The sequence below is a fragment of the Monodelphis domestica genome, chromosome 8 (genome assembly GCF_027887165.1).
Source record: "Monodelphis domestica isolate mMonDom1 chromosome 8, mMonDom1.pri, whole genome shotgun sequence".
NCBI classification, from domain to species: domain Eukaryota; kingdom Metazoa; phylum Chordata; class Mammalia; order Didelphimorphia; family Didelphidae; genus Monodelphis; species Monodelphis domestica.
In genome coordinates this window covers 165,939,211-165,952,446 of record NC_077234.1, presented here as the reverse complement: position 1 = coordinate 165,952,446, position 13,236 = coordinate 165,939,211, and the positions used below count along the sequence as shown (strand labels likewise).

Here is a 13,236-nt window from a genome sequence, read left to right as displayed (position 1 = left end):
CGGTATATTAATAAAATGCAGTGAATTATTAGATAGTCTCTTCAGCTCTAAAAGTAATAAAAGAACTTAAAACTACTAACCCATTATTTGTTCTATAGGGATTACCTATTATTTATTTTATTTAGTCAACCATGTCTGCTGAGAGGCATGCAAATCCCACCATAGCTAATTTAAGGACTTACCAATTTCCCTTGCAATTCTGACAGCTTCATCTGCATCCTGTAAAAGCAGGAAATGAGACTCAATGTTAATCCCATCAGCCATTGCACAATGTCCTTAGGGCAGTCATATATTGCACTACTGTCTCCTTAGATTCATTTAATGTTCAATTTTACAACCTTCTGACCCTTTTCATTCAGAGGAATGTAAAATTAATACCATAAGTGGAATGTAAATTCTACCTCATCATTATTATATTGAGAAATTCAAAGCACTTTGAAATCAGCTGAAAGGAAGAAGTACTAGAATTACTAAATGACTGAGTGCACTTGCAGGAATTTAATGGCAGAATTTAAAAGTTTACAATCAATAATGATTCATAAATCGGATCATTAAAGCTTGTCTACAGTCAGCTTGTTTCTGTCCTTTCTAAAGTATTTCTAGGTCATGTTTTCCTCAATGCTGTCAGCAGGGGGAGGTGATCCTCTATTGTTTAGGAGGAACATAACATCTTAAAATTAAAAATAAAATTTCTAACATTTACAGATATTATCTGTAATATGAAATAAAAATCATGTTTTCTTTAATTTCCCAAAACACACACTTTCCAGATATGTTCTTTATTATTTTTAGTTGCACTTAGTCTTTGATATTCATTTCCTACCTTAGCATATGAATCACCTGGCTTCATACTATACAGAGTAAGAAAAAATTAATCAAAAGGGAAAAAACTGTAAAATACAATTCATTTACAGTTATTTTCCACTAGGACAGTTGTTATTCTTAAATTCAAAGACTAAAAAGAAGTAATCCTCTAAAAATTTGAAAGCCCAAAATAAATATATACATAAGAAAATGCTCAAGTATAAATACTATCACAAAAGGACACCATTAATGCCACAGATAAATTTACAGTAAAGTGACAGAAACTAATGACAGTATTAACATAGACTAAATTTGAAAACTATCTTAAGTAATTTAGCAATTACATATATTCAAATTCATAAACATTAGACAATGTCCAAAAACCTCTGGCTACCTATTTTGGAATCTGACAAGAAAATTAAATGGAAACCTGATCTTTTTCAACTATTTCTATGAAAACAACTACATCAAAATTTTATTTTATTTTACTTTTCAAAACACAAGAAAATGGTTATATCTGGTTCATTCATGTCTAAGAATAAAACAAAATCCTTTTTTAAAGTCTTCAGTACCTAATAACAGCCACTAAAAGAATAAGGAGGCTGGCAGGGGAAGTTGTCAGAAAATTTAATTTCCTTTCATTAGCTAGTCTGCTCCACAAATAGGTGCTTGTTAAGTTCAAAGCAGTCCTGAAATCAACATCAGTTTTAAGTCTTTTTACTCCAAGCAGTCAGGTCTGCTAATGAGATTTTCCAAATAACAATTGTTTTCAAGTCAAGAGATAAATCTACACACACACACTCACTCTCACTCTCTCTCTCTCTCTCTCTCTCTCTCTCTCTCTCTCTCTCTCTCTCTCTCTCTCTCTCTCTCTCTCTCTCTCTCTCTCTCTCTCTCTCTCTCTCTCTCTCTCTCTCTCTCTCTCTCTCTCTCTCTCTCTCTCTCTCTCTCTCTCTCTCCTGTCTCTTTCCCTTCCCCCATAACCACCTACCTACCCCTCAAAAAAAAAATCAAGGTTTACTGTTTTATTACACCTTAAGACCTTAAGGTTTTCAGCTAACCAAGTACCCTCCAAAATTTAGCTGGAAGGGATAAAAATGCATGAAAAAGGTCATTTAAGAATGTTAGTGGTTTCTACACATTGAGTTTGAAGGTTCTTTGTTCCTGCCAGTGACAGTTATGCTAGAATACTTCCCCTTAATAGCCTCTCTGTCAGGAAGTGTTAAACCTGCCAAATGCAGACAATTAGAGCCTCTAGAACAAAATGCAGGAAGAGTGATGAAGAGCCAGGATTGTAAGCCAAGAAGGAAACTTTTACATTTCTTTTCTCTTGCAAATTAATGGTATGTTTGCAAAAAAGAATTCAAGAAAGTAAAAAAGAAATAAGAAAATTTTTAAAAATTTGTTACCTTAAGAGAAATAACTGGCACTAAGCAAGTTCATTTACAGACAAACCATATGGAATAATTTATAATTATCTTATAAAAGAAATATAAATTTTTTAAATATTCCTACAAAACATAACTTCTAAAATATTTTGAACAACTCCTAGAACACAATACTTTCTATTGACAAATATCTTCAACACATTGAAATTAATGTTCTCCTAAAATAATACTGAAAAAAAATGGATTACTTTGACATTTTATTTTTAATCTTATAGTATTGGCTTAATTACAATACCCCTAAGTATGCTGGTTCATTCTGACTAACTTACAAAGAAAAGAAATTTAATAATTTACAAATATTGTATTTTTAGAACATGTTGGTTACTCTTGTTATTTGGGTTAAATTGTTACATTACCTTCCAAATGAAATGACATTATCGCCAGTTCTTTCACTGCACTACAGCCTTACAAGATTATTGATGGAAATCATTTCAAAAATATTTGGAAATCTGTATATTTTTAAAAATTATATAATTGGTGTTTGCCAAATAATTAAATGAATAGTGATCATAAATAAAACAAGATAAACTGTATATAAACAAAACATTTGACCAAGTCAAGAGAGTCTTGGAAACAAAGTTAAGTAATGTAGGAACCAGGGACAGATAATAATAGAATGATCAATAACCAAAGTGTAGTCATTAGTAATTCAATGAAAAATTGGAAGTATATCTCCAATGAAACACCTTACTTAGGCATCCTATGCTATTTAATATATGTGTCATGTTAATTAACCAAAGGAATAATTGGAATGCTTATCAGATTTGAAGAAAATACAAAGTCAGCTGGAATGCCTGGCATACTATAAGATAGGATTCAATAAGAACCAAAAAACAAGAAGGAAGAGGGATAGGACCAGGGAATGACCTGGGGTCCATTAAGAGGAGGACAAGGTGGATAAGAAAAGGGAGGGAACAATAGGATATTTAGAGGGAGGTACACATCAAGAGGTAGAGAGGTAAGGTGAGGGAATAATGGAATCAAGAAATAGGAGGGCCCAAATAGGATAATGAAGGAATTTTTGGAAAGTGGGATAAAATGAGAATTAAATGATAAAGGGGAAGGGATAAGAGAGTGACCTCTGTAAAGTTGGGCCAAACTGGAACTAGGATGGCAAGGGGAGAGAATAAGGGAGAATTTGGGGGAGAGAGGGGTGATTTAGAAAGGTATTAGTCAAAGGAGACTGAACATTTAAAAAGGGATACAGTGAAAAGAAATAAAGAGGGGAACAAACAGTGAGAAGGAAGGGAATAGATGGAAATGCACAGCTGGCAACTATAACATTAAATATAAATGGAATTAATATAACCATAGTAAGAAAATGTATAACGAAAATATTAAAAAAAAAACCCAAGACGTAATAATGTGAGGTTTACAAGAAATACACTTAAAATTAGAAGTACACATAGAGTGAAGATGAGGCGCTGGAGCAGAATATACAATGCCTCAGCTAAAACAAAGAAGGCCAGGGTAGCAGACATGATCTTAAAAGAACCCCAACTACCACCACAACCATACCATAGATTCTGGTAAGACAACAATAGTTAGAGGAGCATAAATATTCTGCAAAAGCCATACTTTAACACTCATCCTACTATGTAGGTAATTCTGCACTCCAGAAATGCTATGGTATTAGAACAAAAGTTCCACTAGGTATTACTAAACTTGAAAGACTTCGTTTTGGAAAAAATAAGGTCCTGGCAGACTGTCTGTTGCCTAAAGACCAATCTGGCTAGAGCACAGGTAATGTATGTCAACATAGGAACAAATGGGCTAAGTTGATAAAATTAAATGCTGCCAGCAACAGGGAGAAAGAGCCCTAATATTACATTGCTAATGCAGCTATGAATTGGTTTTTTTTTAGAAAACAAGATGAAAATATTCATTAAGAACTGTTAAACTGTTCATACTAATTGACATAGAGATCCCATTATTCACATTAGGCCCTAAGGGCATTATTGAGAGGGTAAAAAGTTATGTGTATATGAAAAATCATGGAAGCTTTGTAATTACCAAAAAAACCCTGAAAAATACAAATGGAATGTTTGAGAAAACTACCTGAATAGATTGTGATACATGAATATAATATGATATTAGAAATATAAAGAAAATAAGGGAAATATACATGTTATAAAAAAGAAAAATTAATAAGAACAATATACATTATGATTACATTAAAAATAACACCCCCAAAATCAAGGGAAATAAGTATCAAAGTAAAACAAAACAAAGAGAAAACAAAAGTAGGGGATGTTTATATTATCCCACATCTATAATTTATTCATTTTAAGCAAATTATAAACAATGTGGAGTTTATGGTTTAGCAAAATTTTTTTAATGTATTTGTTTATTTAAATGTCTCTTGTTGAATGAAAACAATGCTGAGGTACCACCTCACACCTAGCAGATTAGCCAATATGACAGTAACGGATACTAATATATGTTGGATGGGATGTGGCAAAATTGGAACATTAATATTCACAGCTGTTGGAGCTGTGAATTGATCCAACCATTCTGGAAGGCAATTTGAAACTATGCTCAAAGGGCTTTAAAAAAAAATGACTAATCTTTGATTCAGCTAGACTACTAAGTTTGTACCCCAAAGAGATAAAAAGGAAAAAGACGTGTACAAAAATATTTATAGCTGCATTTTTATATGGAAAAAATATGGAAATTTTTATATGAAAAAAATGGAAAATGAGATGGTGTCCATTGATTGAGGAATGGTTGAAAAAATTGTGGTATCTGAGGCTGATTAGAATACATTTGTGCTGAAAGGAATGACGAAGTAGAGGAATTATATGTGATCTGGAATGACCTAGAAGAATTGATGCAGAGTGAAAGGAGCAGAATGAAGTTGGTACACAGAGACTGATGATACATTATGACACAATTGAATGTAATACTTTTCTACTAGCAGGGATGCAAATACTCAAGACAATTCTGAGGGACTTATGAGAAAGAACGCTATCCACATCCAGGGGAAGATTTGTGGGAGTAGAAACAAAGAAGAAAAACATATAATTGATCACATATTTTGAAGGGCATTTGATTGGGGATTTGGGCTTTAAATGATCACTCTATTGTAAATAATAATGATATGGAAATAGGTATTGAAAAATGATACATGTATAACCCAGGGAAATTGCTTATCACCTCCATGATGGGGGAAGAAAAGGGGAGGGAAAGAATATGAATCATGTAACCATGGAAAGAATTCTAAATAAATGTCTTTTGCTGGGGATCATGGTTATTAAATATATAATTAAAAAATTTTATGAGTTTCAAGAAATTCCTACCAGGTTAGAACCCTGGGCAAAACTTAATAAAATGAATCTGACATGGGTAATTATAAACTTTTATGTTTGTTTGTTTTTAAAAATCATTTTTACTTGTATGAAGCAGCAAGGTATGGCAAGAAAAAACTTGAGGATTTTGGCAAACTGCAAGAAGAAAGAATTGATATGATATAATAAGATAGAAATACAACTGAGATTTGATGGTTACATTAGAGGTAGAAAATATGAGACTTGAGTGTCTTGTGAGAGAAGAAGTCAATTATGAGGATTAAAAGATTTCTAGATGCCGGGACATTGGAGATCCTATAGTCAATTAGGGAAAGGATATATTTAAGTGGAAAGATGCATTTGGTTTTAGACATGATGAATTTAAGGAGAGCAGACATCTATGCAGATATGTTATTTCAAATCACTGATCAGGTAAGAAGTAGAGTATACTGATCTAAATCTGAGAGAAATCTACACAGAGATGTTACATGAGGCTATGGCAGTAAATGAGATTAACAAAAGAGATGATAAAGAGAGAAAAAATAATTTTAAAAAAGGACCCAAGAACAAGTGTTCAAATATTAGAAAAAAAGATATGCAAATGGTACATTCAGATACTCAACACAAATTTAATAATCATCCAATGTGTCAAAATCTCAGAAATCAAGGAAGAATTCAGAAAAAAAAAACAATGGATTTAGTGATATGAACAAGTGTAGTGGTGGCCAGAGTGCCAAATAGCAAGGGTTTCAGAAGTGAATAGGTTTTTACTTAGAAAACCCTAGAGAGTCAACTAGAATTAATTGAAACAATCATTTTGCCAATCTGGTCTCAGAGTCCTAACTGGATTCTTGTTCAGACTCAAGCAGCTAGCCTTTGCTATTTTATAATTGAAGGTGAAGTTAAGATTTATAAGGATAATAGCGGTACTTTTTATTTAGATAGTATAAATTTCGGTTAGTCAGATCAGGGAGGATTAGTGTAGCCGGTAAAACACAGGAGAATCTGTTCCTTACAGAACCTGGGAGTTTATTTGCGTGAATTTAGAATCCCTTAGAATTAAAAATTCTTTATTTATCCTTATATATCAATAAACATTGTATTTTTATGAGAATCTCTTTACCATCCTTGCATCTAGCCCTGACAGGAATCTCAAATTAGAGCTTCACTTCATCACTGATGATACTTTTAATTACATCTATCAAAAGTATCTAAGAGTTTTTAACCTATATTAGATGGAATAGTTTTTTCCATCTAAATATTTCATTTTATAACTGATACATTTATTTTTACAGATTAGCGAGCTAATAAATAGGACAAAGGACCTGTCTGATTTTAATGGTCCAATTGTCAACTTAGGCAATTGGAACCATTATCGCAGCAGAGGGTCTGTGGAAGAAGCAAGAGTTGAATTTCACTGTGAGCTGTAGTAACAGTGAACTAAACTCTAAGGGGATACAAAATTCATCTCCCAATCAAATTGATACAAAGAATCTATACTCTCAGAAAGCCTGATGAATTAGCTATATAAAATCACCATGGGGTTTTCTCTATTAGATATGACTTCTCAGACTTCCGAGTAAACAAGGGGGCAGTCTAGATGCAAGATCCATCCTCTCCTCAGCATCCACTGATAAAGGGTACCTCAAAAGACCAAAGAACCCAAATTCATGAGAACAACGGGACTCTACAGTAGGGCGCAGCATTGAAGGTACCTGGGATTTGGGCATTTACATGTAGAAATGAAATAAATAGGATAATCTTTATCACACAAAGATATACATAGGAAGGAAAGAGGAAGAATACTCTTATAAGAATGAGAAGAAGAGAGTGCTAATAGGTAATACATAAATCTTACCTTCAGTGAAAACAATTCTGAAAGGGAAGAGGGTCTAGATCCATCAGGGTCCTGAATTCTATCTTATCCAACAGGGATAGTGAGAAGGGAAAACTAAGGGGGGAGGGAGCAGGGAGTACAAGAAGGGAGGGAAAGAGAAGGGGGAGAGCATTTAACAGACCCTAAAAAAAATAAGAAGGTAATAAAAGGGAGGGGCTAGAAAGGAAAGCATATTAAGGGAGGGGATTAGGGGGATTGATTAAAGGTAAACCACTGGTTTAAAAGGATATAGCAAAAGAAGAAAGGGCAGAACTAGGAGAGAATATCAAAATGCTGGGGAATACATGAGTGACAATCATAACTTTGAATGTGAATGGGATGAACTCACCCATAAAATGAAAACAAATAGGAGAGTGAATTAGAATCCAAAATCCTACCATATGTTGTCTATAAGAAACACATCTGAGGTGGGTAGATATTCACAAGGTCAGAATTAAAGGTTGGAGCAAGACCTATTGGGCCTCAACTGATAGAAAGAAAGAAGGAGTGTCAATCATGATATCTGACAAAGCCAAAGTAAAAACAGACCTGATTAAAAGGGATAGGGAAGGTAAATACATCCTGATAAAAGGCAGTATGGAAAATGAGAACATATCAGTAAACAACATGTATGCACCAAATGGCATAGCATCCAAATTTCTAAAGGAGAAACTAGTAGAATTGAAGGAGGAAAGAGATAGTAAAACTATACTAGTGGGAGACCTGAACTTACCACTATCAAATTTAGATAAATCAAACCAAAAAATAAATAAGAAAGAGGTAAAAGATGTGAATGAAATCTTAGAAAAATTAGAGTTAATAGATATATGGAGAAAAATAAATAGGGACAAAAAGGAATACACCTACTTTTCAGAAGCACTAGGTCATAAAAACATGTCAAACAAGTGCAGAAAAGCAGAAATAATAAATGCAACCTTTTCAGATCATAACACAATAAAAATAATGATCAGTAAGGGTAGGTGGAGAGCCAAATCAAATATTAATTGGAAATTAAATGATTCTCCAAAATCGGTTAGTTAGAGAACAAATTATAGAAATAATTAATAATTTCATTGAGGAAAATGACAATGATGAGATATCCTTTCAAAATCTATGAACTGCAGCCAAAGCAGTACTCAGGGGAAAATATATATCCTTGAGTTCATGTATTAACAAATTAGGGAGGGCAGAGGTCAATGAATTGGACATACAAATCAAAGATATGACTTCTTGCATTTTTACCATTATACAATATGTACAAAATTCATTTGCCTATGACTTTTTAATGCCATTACTCTCACTGACACTCCCACAACTAGTCTCTTATGTCCCTGTGCTACTATTGTTTATCATGTGCTTTTACATGACTATCAAATCTATGGCAGTTGTGTTTAAACATTTAAAAGCAAGCATCAAGCAAGCAACTGGAAAAAAATGATCTAATGTTAAAAGTGAACTATCTAGAGACTAAATTAGATAGAATGCAAACCCAATGTGAGGAACTACTCAAGGCAAAAGGAACAATGACAGAAACTAAAGAACTTGATGCAAGTAAATTAGAGGGTGCAACTTAATCAGATAAAACAACTAATTTAGAAATGGAAACTGAAGCATTAAAAAGCAAACCAGCTCATATGTTCCCTCTAAGGGAGGTACCCATAATGTCCCCAGAGTGTGGTATAGTGAATCTCATGTGTCACAAAACTTTTACACGGGCTGAGCATCTATATACATTGAGGTATCAAATTCTATCTTGCCCTGTAGGGAAATTGAGAGGGGAAAACTAAGGGGAATGGGAGTGGGGGTGGTGAGTTAAAAAAAGAATGAAAGAGAGGGGGGAGGGAATTTAATAGACCCTAAAATAATAAAAGGGGAATAAAAAGGGAGGTGGGGAAGGGAAGATCAGGAGGGAACCAATAATATGGAGGGAGAGTGTGTGGTACAGCTTAAAAAGAATGTAAAGAAAAATAAAAGGGGAATAAGAAGAGAGGAAGGAGAAAGGGAAGTGTCTGATAAAAACAAAACACTAATGTTGAATGAAATAGTGAAAAATGAAAGGGTCTGCAGGACAAGGAGAGGAAATCAAAATGGGAATACACAGATAGTACCCTAATGTGAAAAGGATGAACTCGCCCATAAAAGGGAAGCAAATAACAGAGTGAATTAGAAACCAAAATCCTACCATATGTTGTCTACAAGAAACAAGAATGAGAAACATAAACAACCACAGGGTAAAAGTAAAAGGCTGGAGCAAAATCTGTTGGGCATCAACTGATATAATGAAGTCAGGATTTACAATTATGACATCTGACAAAGCCAAAGTAAAAATAGACTTAATTAAAAGAGATAGGGAGGATAATTAAATCCTGATAAAAGGTAGTATAGATAATAAGGAAATTGGTGGAGTTGAAGGAGAAAATGCATAGTAAAACTATACTAGTGGGAGACCTGAAAATTTGTCTATCAGATTGAGATAAGTTAAACCAAAAAATAAATGAGAAAGAGGTAAGAGATGTGACTAGTGACTGACCCTTCCTGGTGGGAAATGGGAGGAGAGTGTACTTCCCAGTCTCTGGATTGAAGGCTCTCTATTTTCCTCAGCCCAAAGAGACAGGTCCAAACAATTCTGAAAGTCAGAACTTTTTTTGTTGCTTACTGTCTACTGCTAAGATTTTGAAATTAAGGAAACTAGCACAGATATAGTGTAGACAGTAATAAGAGAAACCCTCCACCAGCCAGTGAGGACAGGCCTCAGCTCCAAAGCTGAGAAAGACTCCAACCTTATTTAGGGTTATCCATCTTCCCTTTTCCCTGATACCTCTCCAATCCAAACTGGTTATTAAAAATCATCTTTTTGAATATCGCAGTCAGATACATGGACTATGTTTTCTTGGGCATAGAGGGAGCTGAAGCTCAGTTCAGTCATCCAACTACAAATGGTCCTTATTGGACCCCTGCTGGGTGACCAAAGTCTGGGGAAAGGCTTGTCCCTCAGAAGGGTCTCTGTTTACCTGCTCTGGGGCATCTTCAGCATCATTCCATAGAAAAGGCATCCCCACAGGGTATATAATAAGTGACTCATTTCTTGGACAACCCATTTTGTTCAAAAATATCCTCTCAGCAGGGGCATCTCTCTCCTTTGCCTCACCAACAGCCATATTCCATACTCTCTCCCTTCAAATCCTCCATTCCCTGCTACAAACCTTACATATCCCGTTTTTTCAATCTCCCCATCTTACTATATAAACATTACAATGTGTATGTTATTTTGTAGTGAGTACTTACCAAATCCTTAAAGTCACCTCCTCTGCTACTGATTTGCCTTTGTACTGTTACAATGTAGTATTTATTTGCAACTATAGTGAAAGTGTGTAATGTTAGAATGGCACAAAATTTTTACAATTCATGTCCATAATCAGTCTGTGTTCCTCTTCTCAGTGTTGATTTTTTCAGCAAAGCCTTCATTACAGTTCAATTGTCCTCTCCACGGTCATCTTTTCAGTTTCTTCTATGTTGTCTTCGCCTATCTCAATCTATATCATTATCTCCATTTTATTCTGCTTCTTCTTGAATAATTTCTTCTTCTGACATCTTTTTGACTGAATCATTTTGTCTGATGTAATCTCTTCTGCTGCTGTTGCTTTTTTCACATTCAAGCAATGCAGCCACGATTCTTTCTCTAATACACGAACAGATGAAGGTATTGTCAAAATAACATGGAAAGGCCATATCCATAATGCTGTGTTGTGCTAGTTCTAGTAAAATTCTTGATATAAACTATGATAAAGTAAGGGATTTGGGGAATGGTTTTAGGGAAGGGTAACAGATAATAACAACAACATAAAAGGGGTATATTTAATTTAAAATGGTAAAGGGAATTAGGAGGGGATTAGGAGTGTGTACTACTAATAATAACCCACGCAGTTAATAAATATAAAACCTTAACTAAAATACTAAAGAAGTAGAATCCTTGGCAGGGAGGCAATAGGCATCCAGCTGTTGTGTCCTCAGGTGTCACACAGGAGAGAGAGAAGATTCCTTCAAATACTCTGTTCACCAGAAATGTATGGGAAATCTCTCAGCCTTGTCATGTCTTTCAGAGACAGTCAGCTTTCAAGATGATCCTGTCTAGCTAGAGTCCAGGCACACATACCCTCCAGGTTTCACCATCAGGTCCTGACACTTTATGGAAACTGCTCCTTCTCAATACCTTAGAACTCTGTCCCTGCCAGCTCATGAGAGATTCTAAGTTTGGAGACCTGTCAATCAATTGTAGCTTCTACCTTCCCTTGTGGAAAGTCCCTACACATAATGACTGTATTGCGCTAGTTCTAGTAAAGTTCTTGATGTAAATTGAATCCTCAGGTTTTATCATATGGAATGCATAATCTAAAGGTCCCCCTTGAGTTCAAATTTCCATTTCTTATAATTCTCTAACCCTGTTTTGTAACTCTGTGATGTATTCAGCAAGTGCAACATCTCCTCCAAGCGCAGATACATACGCTGTCTTAAAGCTTTGTGCGTGCAATGATGAATGTCCAAATATCATTTCATATGGTGAGATATGCACATCTCCTCTTGGTCTAGTGAACAGATAGAACAGCACTAGGGGCAAAATCTCTGGCGACTTCAAATAAATTTCTGTGAATAATTTCCCAACCATACTTTTGATTTCACCATTTAGTCTCTCCACCTGACCAGGTCTGTGGGTGATATAGGCCATGAGATTTTGGCATGATAGCAAGGTTTTCATAAACTTGTTTTAGCACCATAGGGTGCTACAAAGAACCCTTTGTGTGTATTGCTTGACAGATGAAAGAGTAAATGCTTTTGGAAAAATTGGTTTTCCCACTGACGCTATCTAAATTCCATTTTCATTTTTACCTCCAAAATTTTGCTCCCACTTCTGAACCTCTTTGTCACTGTATACTTGTTCTAAATCTGTGGTATCTCTAATAGATAGATTCATAATGTAAGTTGGAGCATTTTGTGCAGCATATTGAACAGCCATAGCCACCCTACGATTTCCTCTGGCAATTAAGTCTTATCCTAAAGAATTCCATTTGCAGTGAATTACTACTGGCAGCTCCTTTGGTAGTTGAAGAGATGACAGTAAGTCTCGAATTATTACTGCATGAGCAAATCTTTTCCCACTAGATGTTAAAAATCCTCTCTGTACCCAGAGTGAACCAGCAGCATGGCAAATTGCAAATGGACACCTAGAATCAGTGAAAATATTTGCATGTTTGTCTTTTGTAAGTTCACCTGTGTTTTAGAATGATTAGTTCTGCTCCGTGAGCACTTAAGTTCCTCGGGAGTGAAGCAAACCATAGGATATGAAATTCAATTACTAAGAAAGCACCTAAAAATCTTATTTCATTCTGCATATATGATGATCTATCTCTGAATAAGATCAGGTCAGAGTTCTCAAGAGGTGTGTCTGACAGATTATTTCGAGGCCTTTCTATTCGTTGCACTACAGTTTCACAATTGTGCAATGGCTCCCCCTGTGTTGGTAAGAAGGGTAATAATGTAGCTAGATTTAAAGTGTTGCATCTCTTTAATATTATATGTTAATTCCCCTAAAGCACTAAGTAATATTTAGTCAGGCGCTGAATTGAAAATGTCTATGTTCTGACCTTTCTCAGAAGTACTTCGACTTCATATAAATAATAAACTGTCATTGGGCAGCCTAACACTAAATCTGCAGATTTGGTAACAAGCAATGCAGTTGCTGCCACTCCTCTTAAGTATGGAGCCATTCCTACAGCTATGGGATCTAGTTGACCAGAACAATATGCAATAGCACATAGATTTGGTC

The 13,236-nt window shown here is 34.9% G+C and overlaps 1 protein-coding gene across 2 annotated transcripts in view; it reads right to left on the bottom strand.

Annotated features, from left to right (window-relative positions):
* The window catches only part of PCCA (propionyl-CoA carboxylase subunit alpha), a 569,394-nt gene that overhangs the window by 373,300 nt on the left and 182,858 nt on the right, over positions 1-13,236 (bottom strand). For both annotated transcript variants that reach the window (XM_007501342.3, XM_056807506.1), the window contains one exon: positions 183-219. In XM_007501342.3, coding sequence (XP_007501404.1) covers positions 183-219 — 37 coding nt within the window. The remainder of the gene's footprint in view (positions 1-182; positions 220-13,236) is intronic.